At 43.0% G+C, this 21,282-nt stretch overlaps 1 protein-coding gene across 5 annotated transcripts in view; it reads left to right on the top strand.

The window, feature by feature from the left end:
- Positions 1-21,282, top strand: part of CAMK1D (calcium/calmodulin dependent protein kinase ID) — a 491,464-nt gene that overhangs the window by 411,769 nt on the left and 58,413 nt on the right. For all 5 annotated transcript variants that reach the window (XM_010590728.3, XM_023548911.2, XM_003410734.4 and 2 more), the window contains one exon: positions 4,720-4,846. In XM_010590728.3, the coding sequence (XP_010589030.1) occupies positions 4,720-4,846 (127 nt within the window). The remainder of the gene's footprint in view (positions 1-4,719; positions 4,847-21,282) is intronic.

The following is a 21,282-nucleotide window of genomic DNA, read 5'->3' on the forward strand; positions in this document are numbered from 1 at the left end:
CACCATGAGTTGGAATCAACTCGACAGCAACTGGTTTACTGGCACATTATCTGGTACTGGGTTTTAAGGTATAAAATGGTGTAGCCTTTTCTTTCTTAAAGGCTCACTATAAAATTTCTCTTCTTTTTTGGTATTTCCATGTTGTTGTTTTCCATTGACAAGGGCCAAACCAAACTAAACCTGTTACTGTTGAGTCAATTCCAATTCATAGCGACTGTCATAGACTGAATTGTGTCCCCCCAAAATATGTCAACTTGGCTAAGTCATGATTCCCTTGTATGATTGTCTACCATTTTATCTTCTGATGTGATTTCCCTGTATGTTGTAAATCCTATCACCATGATGTAATAAGATGGATTAGCAGCAATAATACTGATAAGGTCTACAAGTTTAGGTAGTGTCTTAAGCCAATCTCTTTTGAGACATAAAAGAGAGAAGTGAGCAGAGAGACATGGGGACCTCATACCACCAAGAAGGCAGTGCTGAGAGCAGAGCGCATCCTTTGGACCTGAGGTTGCTGCCCTGAGATGCTCCCAGACCAAGGGAAGACTGATGATGAGGACCTTCTTCCAGAGCTGACAGAGAGAGAAAGTCTTCCCCTGAAGCCAGAGCCCTGAATTTGGACTTGTAGCCTACTAAACTGTGAGGGAATGAATTTCTCTTTCTTAAAGCCATCCATGTGTGGTATTTCGGTTACAGCAGCACTAGATGACTAAGACAACAACCCTATAGGACAGAGTAGAACTACTCCACAGAGCTTCCAACGCTGTAAATCTTATGGATGCAGATTGCCACATTTTTCTCCCGTGGAGTGGCTAGTGGATTCGAACTGCCAACCTTTCTGTTAGTAGCCGAGCGCTTAACCACTGCAGCAGCAGGACTCTCATTGACAAGGGCAACGGTCCCTAAATGTTCATGGGTATTAGAATCATCTGGAGGGCTTGTGAAAACGCAGATTTCTGGCTTCCCTTTACCCCATCTCTAAGAAGTTCTGGCTCTGTAGCTCTACAGTGGGGCCTGAGAATTTGCTGATGCTGGTCTGGGGACCATTCCCTAATACCACTGGACTAGGTATTTGGGAATATTGGGTGAGTCCTTGCAGCCTTAATGGACATGAGGATAATCAGCTGATCTCCAGGGACTTGTAGGCAGGGCTTCAAACCTCCTCATTCCAATTCAAATCCCTGCTGAGAATTTGCATTTCCACCCCAGATAGACTGAATCAGAATCTACAGTTTAACAAGATCCCCAGGTGATTCTTATGTATGACTTCCTGGGAACTTGTTAGAAATGCAAATTCTCAGCAGGGGTTCGAACCTGAACAAATGGGTTGGAAGCCCTGCTTATAGGCTCTTCAGAGGGCAAGGTAGGCCCACCTGGCCTCTCCCTGCCAGGCAGTAGTACCTTCTCTTTTCTCTTGTGCTCCTGCCAGATGTCTGTAGTGTGCTTTCAAAACACAGCAGGCAGCTTCTTTTTCTGAACAAGTTAGCATGGTGACCACGAAGATGTGGTGTGAGTAGGCTGGTTGTCTATACTTATTAGAAATAATTTCTTAGCAGATAAGCTGTTTCCTAGAGGGGAAGCGTTTATTTCCCCTTAGAAAGGCAGATTGGCTATATGGGAGATATTGTTTTTTACTCCTACATCAATCTTAGGAGAAGTACTTGCAACTTCCGGCCTGGGGAGTGTTAGGATAACCAGGCTTATAATTTTGGAAAGAACATTGCCATTTTAGGACCTTTTTGTGATCTCTTTCAGAGGCACAAAGGGGTTTGATCTATATGGAGGAAGTTGGGTTTGGGATATTAAATATCCATAAACATTTAAGAAAGTTAAAACAACCTATATAACCTTCTAGACTAGAGCGAAGAACATGATCACTTTTATTTAAGATTAGCGCAGAGTCTGGGGTAATATCCTGACATGCATACATACCTCTTTCTCCCTGCAGAAAGGTATTCTTATGCCTCATTGACTGAAGAAGCTACTAGAGACAATCAGTTGTTCTTCTGGAGGAACTGAGACAGGAAGTGCCCACCACTGCCTCCTTGGATTATGATAGGGTTTCTCAATCACTGCACTATTGACATATTGGGCCAGAAAGTTCTTTGTTGTGAAGGGCTGTCCTGTGCATTGTAGGATGTTTAATAGCATCCCTCAACTCTACCCACTAGATGCCAATGACACCCCCAGAGTTCTAACAACAAAAAATGTCTCCAGACATTGCCAAATGTCTTCTCGGGAGTGAAACTGCCCCCAGCTGAGAAACACTGGATCAGAAGTGTAATATTTAATGTTACTAAAACTATTTATTCAAATAATTTTAAAGTCTTATGTGAACTACTGAAGGGTTGGATTTAACCTTCCACCTCAGGTACTGACTACCAGTTGTCTCGCAAAGATTCCATAATGTACAGAGAAAATAATTTTTTAAATGAGCCCGGGACTCCCAAGACACTGGGTTGAATTGCCATGTAGTGTGGGCAGGATTTCCTGCCTGCTGCTGTTTTGAGCCCTGACCCATACCCTCATGCTGCCACCAGGGGGCCTCTCATCCAGAGTGACAAGTCTGGTCACTCCACACAAGAATAGTTCCTAAAATTCAGTGCTTAGGAGTCCAAATTTCACCACAAAGCTCAGACAACAGAGACTATTGCTTCATTCTTGGGGTTGGTAGGAGCACCACACAGGGAACAGGTGGAAGAAAATGATCTTCCCAGTTCAGGTTCTTCACAATGCATATCCTTTAAGATTATGTAAATGAGAGACACAATTAATTATTGAGTAAATCTTCAGATGCATTCCAAAGCTGGACAATGAATAAGGAAGACCGAAGAAGAATTGATGCCTTTGAACTATGGTGTTGGCAAAGAATATTGAATGTACCATGGACTACCAGAAGAATGAACAAATCTGTCTAAAAAGAAGTACAACCTGAATGCTCCTTGGAAGCAAGGATGATAAGACTAGGTCTCACATACTTTGGACATGCTATCAGGAGGGATCAGACCCTGGAGAAGGACATCATGCCTGGTAAAGTGGAGGGTCAGCAAAAGGGAGGAAGACCCTGAATGAGTTGGATTGACACAGTGGCTACATCTATGACCTCGAGCATAGCAAAGATCATGAGGATGGCACCAGACCAGGCAGTGTTTCATTCTGTTGTGCATAGGGTCATTATGAGTCAGAACCAACTTGACGGCACTTAACAACAACAACAAATCTTCAGAATTAGCGTGGCGAGTCAACGTTGTTGGACAGTAGGAGAGGGATCAGTCATTGACATCATCTCCCAGGGTGACAGCATCATCAACTGAAGCAAAGCTTCTAAAAAAAAACTGTGGTCGCCTCTTCTGTGTTCAGGTTCTCAGCCAGGCAGTGCAGGAGACACAAAATGAGGGCCAGCTCTGAGGCTGTAGCACCTCCCTCAGTCTCCACAAGCCCTTAGCCCATTCTTTGCCAAAACAATGACCAAACCCAGTGCTGTCAAGTCGATTCCGACTCATAGCGACCCTACAGGACAGAGTAGAACTGCCCCACAGGGTTTCCAAGGAGCGCCTCACGGATTTGAACTGCCGACCCTTTGCTTAGCAGCCGTAGTACTTAACCCCTACACCACCAGGGTTTCCAGAACAATGACAGATTCCCCAGTTTTACATAAAATGCTAGGCAAATGAAGCTTCAAGGTCTTGCCTCAACCCTAGGGCTACCTCCCCTAAGCCCCTCCTACTCAGACCTGATGTAGGTGCCACTGATGTTGCAGAACCCCAAGGGAGACAGAAACACAGAAACTAATAAGACCTTGGCTCTGTTTAGTGCTTCATTTCTACTATCATATACCGTACAGGATAGCGAACATCGCCGCCCATGTTTTACAGGAAAAGCAAACAAAAGCTCAGAGTACCTAAGGGCACATGGCTAGAAAATCCTGGATCTTCCAACTCTGATTCATTCTGTGACAACACTCGTGCTTCCGGGAGGAGGAGCAGATGTCAGCTGGCCTCAGTAAAGGGAAATACGCAGCTCATCTGCCGGGACAACAGGCCACCACGGGATGTGGCTGAGAACAGGAGAGAGACCCTTGGAGGAGAGAAAGGTAGATAACAAGGGTCACTAATTAAAAAAAAAAGAACAGACTAGCACCTGAAAAAGGAGCCCTGGTGGTGACGTTAAGCACTCGGCTGTTAACTGAAAGGTTGGTTGTTGGAACCCACCCAGCAGCTCTGCAGGAGAAAGACTTGGCGATCTGTTCTGGTAAAGATTAAGCCTAGGAAACCCTATGGGGGCAATTCTGCTCTGTCCTATAGGGTCATTATGAGTCAGAATCGATTCGACGGGACCCAACAGCAACAGCACCTGAAAAAGCAATTTTATTTCCTGGGAAGCCTGCTTTTCCTGACCCAAGAAGTGAATTGACAAGTGTGAGAAGCATCAGCTTCCTGGATTGCCTCAAAATATTGTTAATTTTTTAAGTAGAGAAAATGCTGAAAAGGGAAAGGGACTAATATTTATAGAAAACTTCTTTGTGCCAGCTCCTGTGCAGGGCCTGATACATTGCTTTTGTTAGACAGTTTTTCATTAATGTGTTTCATAGGTCTGATGGTCAAGCATATTCTTAGATTGTTCTGAAAAGGTTTTGTAGTTTGGCTTTGTAGTTTGTAGTTCCCCACAATTAACTTTAAACACAGTTTGTAAATTTTTTTCTTACTGTGTTTCTAGCCGGAAAATCTACTGTACTACAGTCAAGACGAGGAGTCGAAGATAATGATCAGTGACTTTGGATTGTCAAAAATGGAGGGCAAAGGCGATGTGATGTCCACAGCCTGTGGAACCCCAGGCTATGTTGGTAAGGACACTGTGGATGTGTGTACGTGTGTGAGAGTCTGTAAGTTTGTGTGTAGATGTATGTGTCTGAGTATGTGTGTGTAAATGTGTGTGAGAGTATGTGTGAATGTGTGATATATGTGTGAGTGTGTAAGTTTGTGTGTATGTGTGTGTGTGAGTGTGTGTAAATGTGTGTGTGTGAGTGTGTGAATGTGTAATATATGTGTGAGTGTGTGACAGAGTGTAAGTGATGTTAGTGTGTAAGTGTGGGAGAGAGTGTGTGAGCATGTATAAGTGTGCGAGTGTGTGTGTGTGTTTGTGAGAGAGGGTGTGTGTTGTGTGTGTGTATCTTGTCAACTTCATCAGTCATCTTAAGGCATTTGAGCCTAGCTCATGATCAAAGCTGCATTCGTTTCCCTTGAGGGCAGAATAAAAAGATTGAGAGACACTAAAACGAGTAAGAAGGGACATTGAAGGGAAGTGATTTCCCCTGAAACCTTTTAACAGTTGAGTAGAAATCCCGTTTGATTTGTGTGTGGGCCTGACTGGAGGCTGGGGAGTTGATCTGGATGAATTCCCAGGCTCTAATACCCAAAATGTTTCATATATCTGTTTTTGAATGATTTACGGTAAGACACTGAGATAACAATAAAGTACAGACACAAATAAAACACTTAAAATGTTGAGATAGAAGTGACCAGAAAATACTGTTTTGAGGAACTTGGTTTAATTCTTGATTTAGTCACCACCTTGCATCAACCCACCCTGATCTGTACTGCCTAAGCCAAGAATTAAAGTTTTTCCTAAAAAAAAAACCCTTTTGTTATATTCTGACTAAATGAAGTCGGTGTGGAGAAGACTACTGACAGATCTAGACACTTGGATACGGAGATTGTCTTCTGTCCTTGGGTGACCTGGGGAAAGAAGGCCATTGGAACTATTTCAGAAATTTTTTGAGACCACATTCACATTAATGTCTTAGTCAGGGTTCTCTAGGGAAGGAGAACTAACAGAACCAGATGTAGTCATGTATCTGTGAGCCTACAAGGGTCTCCAGCCTTTCATCTGACCTGCGGATTTTGGATTTGCCAGTCCCTATAATCAATCCCATGAGCCAATTCCTTTTGACTGATTTACTTCAAAGAATTGGCTCACATAATTGTGGGGGGCTGGCAAATCCAAAATCCATGGGTCAGGCGTTAGACTGGGGACTCCGGAAGGCTTGTGTTCCAAGCTCCTTAGGTCAGACAACCGGAAGAATGAAGTGACAGTTTTGCCAAAATACCTATTTATAGTCTAGAGGCAGAACACATCCTGCGGAAGCTTGCTTTTTGTTCTTAAGACCTTCACTTGGTTAACTATATTACATTAGATGATATCATGGAAGATAATCTGCTTTATTACTTAAAGCCAACTGATTTAATCATATGTAACTACTTCGTAACAGCAACTAGACTAGTGTTTGGCCAAACAACTCGGAACCATACCCCAGCCAAGTTGACACATAAAATTAACCATCACAATTAATGTAGTCATTCATTCTACAGATGTATGTTAAGTCCCTACTCTGTACCAGATACTGGTCTAGTACCAGAGTTATGGTAGTGAACAAGACAGTCAAAGTCTGTGTCCTCATGGAGCTTACATGTTACTTGGAGTGACAACCAACAAAGAAACAAATAAACAGGGTCATTTCAGATCATGATACGTGCTATGAAGAAAATAAAACAGGGGCATGCAATCAAAGATAACAAGGAGTGAGAAGGGAATTAGGATTAGATTAGGATGATGAGAGAAAAGACATCTGAGCATTCACCTTAATGATGAGAAGGAGCCAGCCATGTCACAGTCAGGGGACAGAGTGTTCCAGGCAGAGGAATCAGCGTGCAAAAGCCTTAAAGTAGGAAAAGGCTGAGGGGATACAAGCTAGGTACGCTTGAGGGAGCAGAGAAAAAATGACATTAGAAAAGAGTCACAGAAAATGGAGACCATAGCTAAATTCTTATCAGGTAAACCATGATGGCCTTTCTTAATGAGAACCTTAAATCAACTGTGAAAAAGAGGAGGTAATGTTATACCATCAACGTTATTCCTGTTTGTCTTTGGATGCAATAGAGTAACCTTCCCAGGCAGCCGGAGGAAAGCAGGCCTCAAATTAACCAGCCGGGGGGCACCAGAGCACTGTAGGAAACTTCAGATTACTTTGGAGGCACTTCACTGCCCTTCAGGTCTTTCCATAACAAGTATTATGTCAAACTGTTATGGGTCACAACTGTTTCACTTTTAAAATAACTGAAATGAGGGGGGAAAAGGGCAGGCTGAGGGAAATGGAGAATAAAATGGGGGAAAGGAATAGACAACAGATGTTTAGACCAGACCAGTTGCTCTCAAGTTGATTCCAACTCATGGTGACCCCATGTGTGTCAGAGTAGAACTTCACTCCATAGGGTTTCCTATGGCTGGTTTTTCAGAAGTAGATCACCAGGTCTTTCTTCTGACGCACCTCTGGGTGGACTTGAACCTCCAAACCCTCAGTTAGCAGCCAGTGTGTTAACCATTTACGCGAGACCAGGACTAAAAGGAGGAGATAAGAGATGGTGAAAATGTGGCAGCAGAGGAGAAGCTAAAGTCCGTATTGCTTACTTCTTGACTGTTCCTGTTGTTGGTGGAGATCATGCCCCTGGATTATGTATTTGTACTAGACAGAGAAAGAGAGACTGCTCTGATCATTTTTACCTCAGGCCTTGATGGATATTAAAGGCATCGTAAGCAATCTTTCTGTTCTAGGATGGTAGAAAGATGGTTTCAGGAATACCTTGGCCCTTTCCGGAGGTTTGGAATTCCAGTTGTGGTGTGTGATACACGTGGGAATGCATGTGGATGCCTGGGGTGGGGATGGGGTGTGGAAATGTGAGTGTACACGGTGTGTGTATGGAATTCCCCCTGTTCAACCCAAGCCATTAGGCAAGCGGCAAAAAAAATGAATGAGACAAGTTTATTCTCAGAATCTTTAAAAGATGGGGGAAGCTGCCTAGTCCAACCACAGTGAATCATAGGCATTGGAAAAGGAAAAGACCTCTGAGGTCACGGCGTCCTTCTGGCCAGGATGGGTTTGTTCTCTTCGGCAGATTCTCTGGTGCCCAGCCTCCTCTGGGCTGAGAAGCTTGTGGCCGGCCCAGCTTTCCCCTTCAGGAAGTCAGCTGTCAGGCTATGATTTAACATACACATTAAATGTACACATTTACATATACATCACACTGTTCTCACGGTCGGCTCTTATGTCGGAAAGCTCTAGCACTTTCAAAACGGATTTTTTCAACTTTGTGTTTTGGCAGTCTCTCTGGGTTTCTGAGTGGAGTGGTCTGGTTCTGTTGACTGCTGTGCCGGGTGATGATGAGTCTGGGACTGGTGTTTAGATGTGACTTTTGCTCTGACTACCTAAGTGGGAGCCATTGCGCATTTCTGTTGTCAGAGACGGAGTTTTCTTTGAGCAAGGGAGGGGGAAGAGGAGGATGTAGGAATATAGCTATTCAGTTTGCTAATGTTTACCAAGTGTCCTTGGAGATTCTGACCTTGGATTAAGCCCTGTGGAGGGCCACAACTCTTAGAGCAGGACAGAGGCTAGCCTGGGGAGCTCATTTCTACATAGACATGCCCTGGGCAGTGAGCAGCTGAGCTTGGGCTATTTCCTTCCCCACAATCTGTATGGAAAACTCCTACTTGGCCAGCAAAGCCCAGTTTACCTGTTACCAACCATTGATTGCTTCTCCCCACTCCCATCCTTTCCTTTACCATCTCAGTTCTTTTCTTTGACCTTTCTCTCATCACAAGACGGCTGGTGGTACAGTGGTTAAGCGCTTGGATGCCAACTAAAAGATCAGTGGTTCAAACCCACCAGCTGCTCCATGGGAGAAAGAAATGGTAATTTAGTTCCATAAAGATGACAGCATTGGAAACTCTATAGGGCGGTTCTACTCTGTCCTATAGGGTCCCTATGAGTCAGAATCGACTTGATATAATGGGTAATGGGTTTTTACGTCACAATTCTGATGACATTGCAAAAGAGTATATATTTATGTTTGTCTCTCCTCAACTGGAATGTGGGTTTTTCTAGATCAGGGACAGTGTCTGATTCATCTTTGCAAAGATGCTTATTGAATTGAATACAAACCCAACAAAACTTAGCCATCTTTCCTTCCTGTCCTCCCCTTCCATTCATTCAGTATACATTCACTGAAGCGCTATTATGTGCCATGCACGGTACTTGGTGGTAGAAATACAAATATGAGTAAGGCATAGTCTCTGACCTCACAGTTCACAGTGTTGTGAGAAACAGAAGGCAAACACATACAGTTAACAATGCATGGGAAGTACTGCATCATTAATTCAGTGGATAATTATTTATTTAATGCCTACCTTCTGTTCTAGGCACTGGGGATACACCAGTGGAAAGAAAAAGAGACAGATAAAAACTCCTACCTTCATGGCACGCACTTTTGAGTGGGAGAGAGATAGACTAAAGCAAATAGCTCAATAGATTAATAGATGTTAGATGGCACTAAGAGCTCTGGAGAAAACCAGAAAAGAAGATAGGAAGTGTGAAGGTATGTGTGTGCATGTCAGGGGTCGGAGGGTTGTAATTTTAAATACGGTGATCAGGATGGCTCTCACTAAGAAATGACAATGAGTAAAGATTTGATAAGGAGACCCAGTAGCCCAATGGTTAACAGAAAGGTTGGCAGTTCAAACCCACCCAACAGCTCCAAGGGAGAAAGACCTGGAGGTCCGCTCCCGTAAAGATTACAGCCTAGGAAGCCCTATGGGGCAGTTCTATTCTGTCACATAGGGTTACTGTAAGTTGAAAATCCACTCAACAGCACCTAACAACAAAGATTTGATAGAGGTGTAGGAGCTGGCCATGCTGTTACTTGAAGGAAGAGCATCCAAGCAGAGGGAAGAGCAATTGCCAAGGCCCTGAGGCAGGAGCATGTGGGGGAACAGCAAGGAGTGGAATGAGCAAAGGAGAGAGGAGTAGAAGATAAGGTCTGAGAAGAAATGGACAGGGGTGTGCAGACCAGGACTTAGAAATCATTGTAAAGATTTTAGCTTTGACTCAAGGTGAGATGGGAAGCCACTGGGGCCTCTGAGTTGAGGCGTGATGTGACCTGACTTTTAACTTGATCTCTCCATAGGGGATAGACTGGGACAGGGATAGACTGCAGTAGGGAAGGGCAAGGGCAGAAGCAGGGGAACCATTTAGGAGTCTTTTGCATTAATTCAGGTGAGAAATAGCAGGGGGTAGGACCAGGTTAAGGTGCGCTGATGGCACAGTGGTTAAGCGCCTGGCTGCTAACCGAAAGGTCAGTGGTTTGAACCCAACTAGGCTCTGCGATCTGTTCCTGTACAGATTACAGCCTAGAAAATCCTATCAGGCAGTTCTACTCTGTAACACATGGGTCGCTATGCGTTGAAAATCGACTCAACAGCAGCTAACAATAACAGGACCAGGTTGGTAGCAGTAGAAGCTGTCAGGTTCCGGATATATTTTGAAGGTAGAGTCTTCAAGATTTTCTGAAAAATTGACAGTAGGATATCAACAAAAGAGAGAAGTCAAGGATGATTCCATGGTTTTGGGGGTTGAGCACCTGGAAGAGTGTGGTTGCCTTTAATTGTGATGGAAAACCTATGGGAGGAGCAGGTTATGGAAGTGTATTACCAGGAGTTCAGGTTTCGATACGTTAAAAGTTTGCTGGGTCAAAGAGCAGATGGAATATCAGTCTGGAGTGCTGAGGAGAGACTTAGAATGGAACTATATACAGTATTTGGGAGCTGTTAGCATTGGGTGCATTTTAAAGTTGGGAGACATGAGATCATCGATGAAGGTGGGTATAGACGAAGGACGTGTAGACAGAGGTAGATGTAGACAGAAGAGAGGAAAAGTCAGAGGATAGAGTCCTACAGAATTCAGTATTAAGAGGTCAGTGAAATGAGGAGGAACTAGCAAAGGAGACTGAGAAACGGCACCAAGAGAGCACGGTGTCCCGGAAGCCAAGTGTAGAAAGGATTTCAAGCAAGAGAAACTATCAACACATCAAGGGCTGCTACTAAGTCTAGTAGGAGGAGGACTGAGTATTGACCATTGACTTTGGGGATTTTGAATCATGAATTGGTGGAGCTAGTAATTAAGTTTGTGGGAGCCCTGTAGTCAGAGGAATGCCAGGAGGAAGGTGAAACAGGTCTTCATAAGTGCATACCAGCGTGATGTCAACCCTGGGGCTAGACACAGCCAGTCCTCCACCTTTCTCCCAACCCTCAGTCCACTGCATCTAGTGGTTTATCTCTGCAGCGTTCTTGGGAGACTGCTTTGGTTCTTAGACAGAGTCCAGGACTTCATTCCTGCTGGGCCACTTTAGATTTGAGCATGGCAGAGCCCAGCCCCATTTCTGCGTCTGGAAGACAAGAGAGAGAGCATGCTCTTCTCCAATCCTGATTCCGGGGGCCTCACTGTTACCTGAGCCAAAGCCAGGAACAGGGGAATGCTGTCTGCTTCTGGGTTGGCCTACTGTCTTTGAATTTAGAAAGAAATGTCTGAATGCAGCATGACGTAAAGCTTCTTTTCCCCATAGCAATATACAACTTCATAGCTTTAGTTCAGACTCTTATAGGTACAAGTGTTGGTTTTAATTTGTGAACCACTCTTGTTTTTATTATTAATATCTGAATGACTATTCAGCTGAACAGTTAATTTTCCAAACACCAAGATTATTATTTCTATTTAAATGAGCCCTCTAATAATGAAGAGATAATGAGCAAAGAATTATTTTTTTCCTCAAGTATCCCAGTGCACATGGTACCTTAGAAGAAGGGAGCAGGAATCTAAGCACTTTGAACTTCACCCTTGCACATGTAATGGCTTCCAAGTAGCCAGATTTGACACACTTATTGTAAGGCACCCTGGCTGTGGAGACAGAGTATCCCCACACTGAGGGTGGGAGCTTGCAGGCATCTCTCCATACACATGTACGGAGTTCCTACTGTAGGCAGAGCCTAGGGCTGGCTCTGTGAACACTAGGTGGTTCTTCATCCATTGTGGTAGTTGGGAGATATAGATCCATATATGGTAGCATGTTCCAAATATGTAGTAAGTGACATAATTGAGAAGCAACATAAAGAACCCAGGTGAGAGAGGGATCATAAGGGCAAGAATGACCAGGGAAAAATACATGGGGGAAGTGGGATTTGAAGGAAGAGCAGAACTCAAAGAAAGATGAAGAGAGGTACAGATAGGGGGCAAGGAGTCGAACAAAGACCCAGAGTTATGAACTGCCTCTTGTAGGATCTGGGAAAAATGAACAGACTCATGTGGCTTGCAGAGAGAGCTTGTGTAAATAAATTGTTGTTGTTAGCTGCGTCGAGTTGGCCCCCGACTTCATGGCAATCCCATGCACAACAGAATGAAACACTGCCCAGTCCTGCAATACTTTCATGATTGATTGCAAATTGAACCATGTGATCCTTAGGGTTTTCTTTGGCTGATTTTTAGGAGTAGAATGCCAGGGCTTTCTTTCTATCTTAGTCTGGAAGCTCTGATGAAACCTGTTTAACATCACAGCAGCTTGCAAGCCTTCAATGATGGATGGATGATGGATACACATGAGATGCATTGGCCATGACTCAAACCCAGGTCTGCTTTATGGCCTCCTGTATAAATAAGTACTTGGAGATAATTAAAGAGAAATGATAGGGCTCTGTTCTGTGGAAATTAGCTCCTCAGTGTAGCCTGGTGACCAACAGTATGGTATTGACTGGGATTTGGAATCCATCTAATTGATTCAGGTATAACAATCCCCTTGATGTCAATAAAAGATAAAAGTCAGAGCTAAGAAAGTTAGTGAAATTACTTATGTTGTCTGCTTGGCTGCATTAATTAAAATATCCAAATGGGTGTCTTGAATCACTGAACTTAAACAGTAAGTCATAGAGCACATCCATTTCAATCATGTAATTGATAAGAAACTAAAGATGACAAACGCACTCCTATTTGGTAGAGGAAAGCCTGGTGTTATATTTCTTAATGTTGTATTTGCGTGCCACGTGATTTCTCAGATTCTGTGGGTCTAGGTTGTCTGGTTTTGAAAAGCAAAATTAAACTCTTTTAAAGGAACTTTGAGCCTTTGTCTGTAGATCAAGTGGCAAAGAGTCTCTCCAGAGGAAGGCAAACACGTGTTCTATTATTAGCAGGGTGATTCAGGAATGAGCCCTGGTGGTTCAATGATGAGGCACTCGGCTGCTAACAAAAGGTTGACTATTTGAACCCACCCAGCAGCTCCATGGGAGAAAGACCTGGCAATCTTCTCCCATAAAAATTGTTATTGTGTGCTCCCAAGCCAACTCCAACTCATAGCAATCCTATAGGACAGAGCAGAACTGCCCCATAGGGTTTTGTAGGCTGTAATCTTTAGGGGAGCAGATAGTCAGGTCTTTTCTCCTGCAGAGCTGCTGGGTGGGTTTGAACCACCGACCTTTCAGTTAACAGAGTGCTTAACCATTGCAACCACCAGGGCTCTTTACCCCATAAAGATTACAGCCTAGGGAACCCTATGGGGCAGTTCTACTCTGATGGCATTGCTGTGAGTCAGAACCAACTAAACAGCCTGTAACAATGACAACAAACTTCACTTTAGAAAGGGAAAAGAGGCAGGGGTGGTGGAGCTTTAACTGCTCTGTGATGTTTTTGAGCAAAATGAAATATGTTTTTTATTAAGCCTTGTTGAGTGGTGATTCATCATCTTGCAAAATTTCATTTGGGGTACACACCAACAACCACACACTTTAATTATTGGGTACTACTCAAAAATAGGAAGGAACGTTTACATCTGATCCATCTTTCTGTTTACCAGCGGAACTGCACCATAGTTCTGAATACGGTGGCTAATTGTTAGGTTATTAAGGTTGGTGAGGAAGGAATCATCCCAGCTTCCTTCAATAACTTGATTGCAATTTTGCCTGAACATCCATCACAGAACTCTTTGGTCTAGTTCTAGCTTAACTTGCCTGAAATACTTTAAACAAGGTTCATCTTGTCCTTTTCTAAATGGAGATAGAGAACAGTAAGTCAACATGCTCAGCATATTTTTTTTTCACACAGTTAGAAGAATACTTTTAATTCATAGGATCACCACATTTTTAGAGCTTGGCATGGGACTGGAGATTACGGTATCTTGGAAACCAGTGGCTCCATCCAGCACAGTGTTCAGATGTGGGCCTTGATTTGTCAAGGCCACCCAGCCTTGAATGCAGGTATCCTGAATATCTCTGCCATTAGATAGATATGAGGGAGGCCTGAGCCCTTAACTTAAACCTTCAGATTCTCAGGTTTTCATACGTAAAATAAACACGCTGGACTAAATGATTTCCACGATTTTTTCTGCTTCTGACATTGTGTTTCTACAAATGTGGGACTTAACAGTAATCCTTTAAGTATTTAAATAGCCATATGTCAAGAATATCAACCATGGGTTTTTGTTTTGTTCGCATTCCATCTCCACTCAGAACAATCCCAGACAAGAAGAAGTTGAATTAAATTGATTGATGTCCCACATTTCTCTTCTCCAAAGCCTAAGTAATCTTGATTCCTTTCATCTTTCCTCATAGGTCCTCTTTTCCCAACCCTTTAATCTTCACTTTTCTATGTGGTCGTTTTCTCCCCACAGAGCTTGATTTGTACTTGTTTTCCACTTGGTTAAATATCGTATTTGGATACACGACTATAAGCATGACATCATTGTTCTCATTCTCTCAGACTACTGGTGTTGAGACAGAACTTTATGTAACTGATAAATTGTCACCCAGGACACAGATGAGCAGGCAGGCAGAAGGTCCAGATAAGAATCTTCTCTTTCTTTCTTTCTCAGCAGCTAGTCAGTGACAACCCGCATGGTGCCTTTCATCATACCCCGTGCTCCGACTAGACCCGTTTGTTAGGGAGAACAGGGCCCCCTAGGTGGGGAGACTTTTAGGGCTGCTCCTTTTATTGGCTTTGACATAGTGAACATGGACAGGGGACAAAAAGCTCATTATGAGAACGTGGGCAAAGTAAGCACAGCCCTGCCTTTGAAGATACCCTCCTCCACATGGGCAGTCCCACTAAATCCTTCTTAGTATGGTGTTTAGAGTGCCCTTCATCCTTCTAGAATCCCTTACCAGCTCAGCTCTAAATACCTGATGTTGGGAGGCAGTTTCACACTCTCAGGACTGGTACCTTTTCGTTGAGGTGAACAGGAAGTGGAGCTGAATTGTGCTGTGTGCCCTTTTTATTTATTTTTTTTCTTTGTAATGATTAAAAAAGAGTTCCCTGGGTGGCACAGAAAGTTAAGCACTCGACTACTAGCCAAAAGGTTAGTGATTTGAACCCACCCAGAGGCACCTCAGAAGATAGGCCTGGTGATCTGCTTCTTAAAGGTGATAGCCTTGAAAACCCTGCGGAGCTATTCTGCTCTGCACACATGGGGCCATCATGAGTCGGAATTGACTCGATGGCAGCTAACAACAACACAATTAAAAAAAAATAACAACATTGGAATGACTATAAAAGTCTTGTAAATTTTGAAGTGTAGCTTCTTGTCAGATTTCAAAAGAATATGGTGGCTTAAGTATGCCATTGCTGTCACAACTCATTAGGGTGAAAGGCTGAATCTCGGGATACACTATAAGGAACACACGGTAGAGTTATTTGTTGCCACATTGCTTTGAAATGTCTTACTCAGAACATTTTCTTTCCTCCATCCCACTGAATTCCAGCTCTCTCCCACATTTTAAAACACCAGCTGCCCTCTTACTTTCCACTCCCTTCCTATTCTGTAGCCTCACTCCTCCACCCACCAGCCACATTTTGGCTTTGGCGGCATTTGAGCAGAAACCCCAGCTCAGGTTAGGATTGTAATTATTAAACCAGTGTGGTGCTTTAGTGGAGACTTGTCATGTCTGTGGTGAAATCCAAGAGGCTACTAGGAAAGTCAGAGCGAACTACTCTTTAGTGATACATTTTTAGCAAATTACAACTCAAAGTGAAGTCCTGTCGTAAGGATAAGAATGAGAGAAGAAATCTATACCAGCAGAAAAGAACGGAACTGTCCCAAGGGACTTCTCCTCCTCCTCTTAACTTCTAAGACCTGGGATTGAAGACAAACCACAGACAAGAAATGAGTCTCTATTTCATCTATACTATTTTTATTTGCCAGCAACCTGGATTGTACCACTTCAGACCTCCTGGAAGAAAAACCTACTTCGAAAGCAAAATCTCCTCAAAGCAAAAACTAAAACTGTTTGTCAGGGTGCTCCCAGTGCCTCATTATCTAGCTTTTTCTTTTTGAATACCCCTGCTGCTGGAAAGTCTACAGCTGTCAGGAACAAGAGCTGACTCAGCATCACCTGCTTGCTGTGATGCAGTTCCTACTGAGGCCACGTTCTCCACTGAAATCTACATGTGACGTTCTAGCAATACACAGCTGAACTTTATTTAATTGATCTTTAGAATTTTATTTCCCATCTCTGACAAGGGCATTGCTGGAGAATATGACAAATGGATAGAAATGGCATCTCTTTCTACCTTTCTGTACGTGCAGTATCACTAGCTCTTTGAATCCGCATCATGGATTGATTTAGACTCCTTCACTCATCCACTAGCAAGGAGAGTTGTGTTTTTTCTCATTATCTGTTGGAAGTTCTTCAAGCATAGGAATTTGAGTGTTTAACCCTGGACACAAATATCTAATGAGATTCCTGAAAAGGTGAGGCCACATTTCCTCTTCATTTGAGCAATAGGAAAGTGCTTACATTCTTTTTCAAAAAGAATAACTCTATGATGCAGTAGTAGGTACCCTTTAAGATGGGAAACTGAGACATAGAAAGGAAATGAATTTCCAGGATCTACTGGCAGAGCCCAGCCTATCATTCTGTCCCCTGATTCAGTGCTGGGCCTGAGATAACAGAGATGGTGGTACCACTGTATATGTGTCCAATCTAGTCATTTTTCAAGCACTCTCATCTAAGTCCCCACTAGACCACCCTGCTTCTCTGTTAGGCCCCTGCCTGTAAAGACCCCATTGCATTGTCTAACCTATCTGGCAAAATTGGAGGTGACAAAAGATTGAACTTGAACCCAGTCATCCTGCTCCCCAGGGTGCTCCAGCCAGTTCACTTTCTGGTAGACGAGTGAAAACAGTCAAGATCAGACTGTAATGTGCCTGCTTAAAACCAGACAGCTAAAGTATAATTTCCTATCCAGGCAACCATTTCATTTAATTCTACCTCACATTTAATTATAAAATGCTTCCTCTTACCTCTCCTACCCTTTTTTTTCTTTTTCATTGTGGTAAGTCTAACTATCTCTTTCTCTGTCTCTCTCTCTCTCTCTCCATATATGTATACATAAAAAAAAAATACATACACATATAACAAAACATCTTCCATGCCAACATTTTTTACAGGTGCAATTCATTGACATTAATTATGTTCACGGTGGTATGCAACCGTCACCGCTATCCATTTCCAAATCTTTCCTTCACCTTTAACAGAAGCTCATGTCTCCTAAGCAATGACTCCCTCTTTCATATTTTAAACTATTACTTTATTCTTAGAATACAGTGTAAACACAGATTCTTATACGACCCCTAGCCACACCTGTTTCTTTTACCCTGCGTTTCATTCCTATCTCTCAATTTTCAGCCTCTCCATCCTTTGACTACTGGAGGAAATATGCATATGTACCATCAGTGTTTTCAGAGTTTTACTTAGAGTACATTAAACTTGAGAATCAAAAACACCTCTCACATCTTGCCCTGACCTTGCCTGTCTTGGCCTTGGCATCTTCCTTATGAAGGACTCTGAGGCTGGTACATGATTTTGTTGGTGGCTTGTGTCTACACTCAACACCCAGGAGAACAGGAGCACAATGAGGACCGGAGCTAGGTCTGCCTTCCTCACCCCATAAAGCTAGTGTCTAAAATGGGACCCAACCCATGGGAAGCACTACAGTAACTATTCATTGACTGAATAAAGGGAGAGACACCACCCAGGTCCCATTGGATTTCATTTTCTGGCATCCAGAGCTGCTCCTCTCCTCTCTGGCCACTCCCTCCTGACTGTTCCTGCCTTTCTTCCACTAGAAGTGGTCATCATTGGAGTACTGAGAGGGGTGGTAGAACCACAGGTAAACAAATAGCAAATACCCATGCATATGAGCTTAGTAATAGGGCAAGACCTCCGATTCCTCCACTCTCAGCAGAAACTGCTCCTCAGCACATCCTTGAGAGCTCAGGAAACAGGAAAATTATTTTTCTAGCTTATGAAAGCGTGAAGATTGATTACTGCCACTTCCCATCCCAGCAAGACAGCTGATCTCTTAAGTTTTCAGTTACACTTGCTTGAGCCTTTTTCTTTTCCTGCCTTCAGGAAGGAAAATTGGCAGCTTAATTGTTTTGAAAACAAGATGAAGGGTTTCTGAAATTTTTTTTTTTTTAAATCTCCAGAATTCTTCCCTTTACCAGGAATACTTGTTCTAAATCAATAAAATATAAACCAAAACCCATTGCCATTGAGTCACTTCTGACTCATAGCAACCCTATAGGACAGAGTAGAACTGCCCCATAGAGTTTCCAAGGAATGCCTGGTGGATTTGAACTGCTGACCTTTTAGTTAGCAGCCCTAGCTCTTAACCACTTGTTGAGTAACAACCCAGCAGCACCTGAACCCAAGGTCAGCTATATATCCAAGAGACCAAAGAAAGACTCCAGAACCAGCAATCATGACATATGGTTTGTTTGGGAAGCATACTTACAGGACCGTGCCCCAGGGCAGCAGCTGGGCCAGTTTAGCACTCCGCAACCACCTAGCAAGGGACACAAGCTTATGTACCATTCCAGCTGGGACCAAGGCTCATTGTTTTTCTCCCACGTTCTTGGGCAGTCAATGTTCCCAGGGACTTCCCATCCAGGACCAGATGTTTTCCTTCCTGTTGCTAAGGCATTCCTCAGCCTTGGCCGCTGCCCCAGTCATGCCACTCCCAGCATTGTACCTTAGCCTGAGTCCATCCCAAATTTGTCCCCAGCATGCTTCGGGGAAGAGCAAAGCTGACTCCATTAGGGAGGGGATGCATATAGCTGAATATCATTACCCTACACCATTATACCACTAGGGTTTCCAAATCAATAAAATATAGCTTGGTTTAAAAAAGAAATTTCACCTAAGTACCCATCAGTGGATGAATGGATAAACTGTGATACACACACAAAATGGAGTACTGCACAACAATAAAGAACAATGATGAATCTGTGAAACATCTCACAACATGGATGAAATTGAAGGACATTATGCTGAGCAAAATAAGTCAGTCACAAAAGGACAAATATTATATGAGACCACTATTATAAATAGTCAAGAAAAGGTTTACACACAGAAACAGTTTTTGATAGTTACCAGGGATGGGAAGGAAAGATAGGGAAACTCACTAACTAGAGAGCAGACATGTGTTAACTTTGAAGGGAAAGGCAGTACACAACATGTACACAACTTGACCAAGGCAAGGGAAGACACTGAGAGGTATGCAAAAATAAAAGGCAACAATAGTAAATATTATAACACACACAATCCAGCAATAACAGTAATAACAAACAATAATTTATGAGTAGAAACATACGTAGACATGTATGCTAGATAGTTTGGGAGGGTATATGGGAGTACACCCAAGTGCATATATAGGTTTGGCTGTGAACATTTCTACATACATATCTGTATGTGCTGCACATATACTCACGTATATAATAGAGCATACAGGGAGCACAGTCACGGAAATAGCCTAGACATATCCAGATACCTCATGGGATTGAATTACTGGGCTTAAGGGGTAAGGACCACAGTCTTGGGGAACATCCAGGTCAACTGGCATAACATAGTTTATAAAGAAAATATTCTACATCCTACTTTGATGAGTAGCATCCGGGGTCTTGCAACCAGCCGTCTAAGGTAACAACTATTGGTTCTTTCTGTCTGGAGCAAAGGAGAGTAAAGAAAACCAAAGACTCAAGGATACAATTAGTCCAAAGGACTAATGGACCACAGGAACCAGAGCCTCCACCAGCCCGAGACCAGAAGAACTAGATGGTGCCTGGCTACAACTACCGACTGCTCTGATCAGGATCACAGGAGAAGATTCTGGTTAGAGTGGGGGAAAATATGCACAACAAAATTCTAATTCATAAAAAAGATCAGGTTTACGTGTCTGAGAGAGACTGGAGAAACCCCCAAGACTAGAGCCCTTAGACACCCTTCTGTCTTGGAGCTGAAACCATTCCTGGAGATCACCTTTCAGCCAAATAACAGGCCTTTAAATAATAACACACATGAGGAAAATGCTCCTTAGAACAATCATCTACATGAGACTAAAAGGACAACATATGCCCAGAAGCGAAAATGAGAAGGCAGGAAGGAGCAAGAAAGCTGGACAAATGGAAATGGGGACTCAGGGTGGTAATGGGGAGAGAACTGACATATTGCAGGGATTGCAACCAATGTCACAGAACAATTTGTGTATAAACTGTTGAATGGGAAACTAATTTGCTCTGTAAACCTGCACCTAAAGCACATTAAAAAAAAAAAGTCTACTTTGAGCATTATGTTCTTCTCAGAGCTGTCTACATGGGATCAAACTGACAACAGTAACTCGAAAGATTAGATAGGAATCTCAGGGGGCAATGAGTTTGTTAGTGGGGGAGAAACAGCTCAGAAAATGAGGGCGAGAATGGTTGTACAACTCAAAGAATATAATCAACGTCACCAAATTGTACATGTAGAAACTGTTGAATTGGTATATGTTTTGTTGTGTATATTCTCAACAAGAGCAACGAAATAAATAGAATTAAAAGTATTAAAAAAAAAAAACTAAGAAGACGTTTCCCACAAAGTGTAATTTTCCATAGGTGGGTTGATAGTGAGTCTCACAGTAGTAAATTTAATTTTTTTTTTAATTGTACTTTAGGTGAGTGTTTAGAGAGCAAATTAGTTTCTCATTAAACAATCAATACGCATATTGTTTTGTGACATTGGCTGCCAACCTGTGATGTGCCAACACTCCCCCCTTCTTGACCTCAGCTTCCCCATTCCCATTCATCAATCTTTCCTGTTTCCTCCTGCCTTCTCGCCTTTTGCTCTGGGGCTGGTGAGTCTATTCAGTCTTGTGTACATGACTGAACCATGTGTGTTACTGTCTGTTCCATAAACCAAAAAAAAAAAACCAAACCCAGTGCCGTTGAGTCAATTCCGACTCATAGCGACCCTATAGGACAGAGTAGAACTGCCCCATAGAGTTTCCAAGGAGCACCTCGCGGATTTGAATTGCCAACCCCTTGGTTAGCAGCTGTAGCGCTTAACCACTATGCCACCAGGGTTTCCTAGGCCTGTCCA

The sequence above is a fragment of the Loxodonta africana genome, chromosome 4 (assembly GCF_030014295.1).
Source record: "Loxodonta africana isolate mLoxAfr1 chromosome 4, mLoxAfr1.hap2, whole genome shotgun sequence".
Classification (NCBI taxonomy): domain Eukaryota; kingdom Metazoa; phylum Chordata; class Mammalia; order Proboscidea; family Elephantidae; genus Loxodonta; species Loxodonta africana.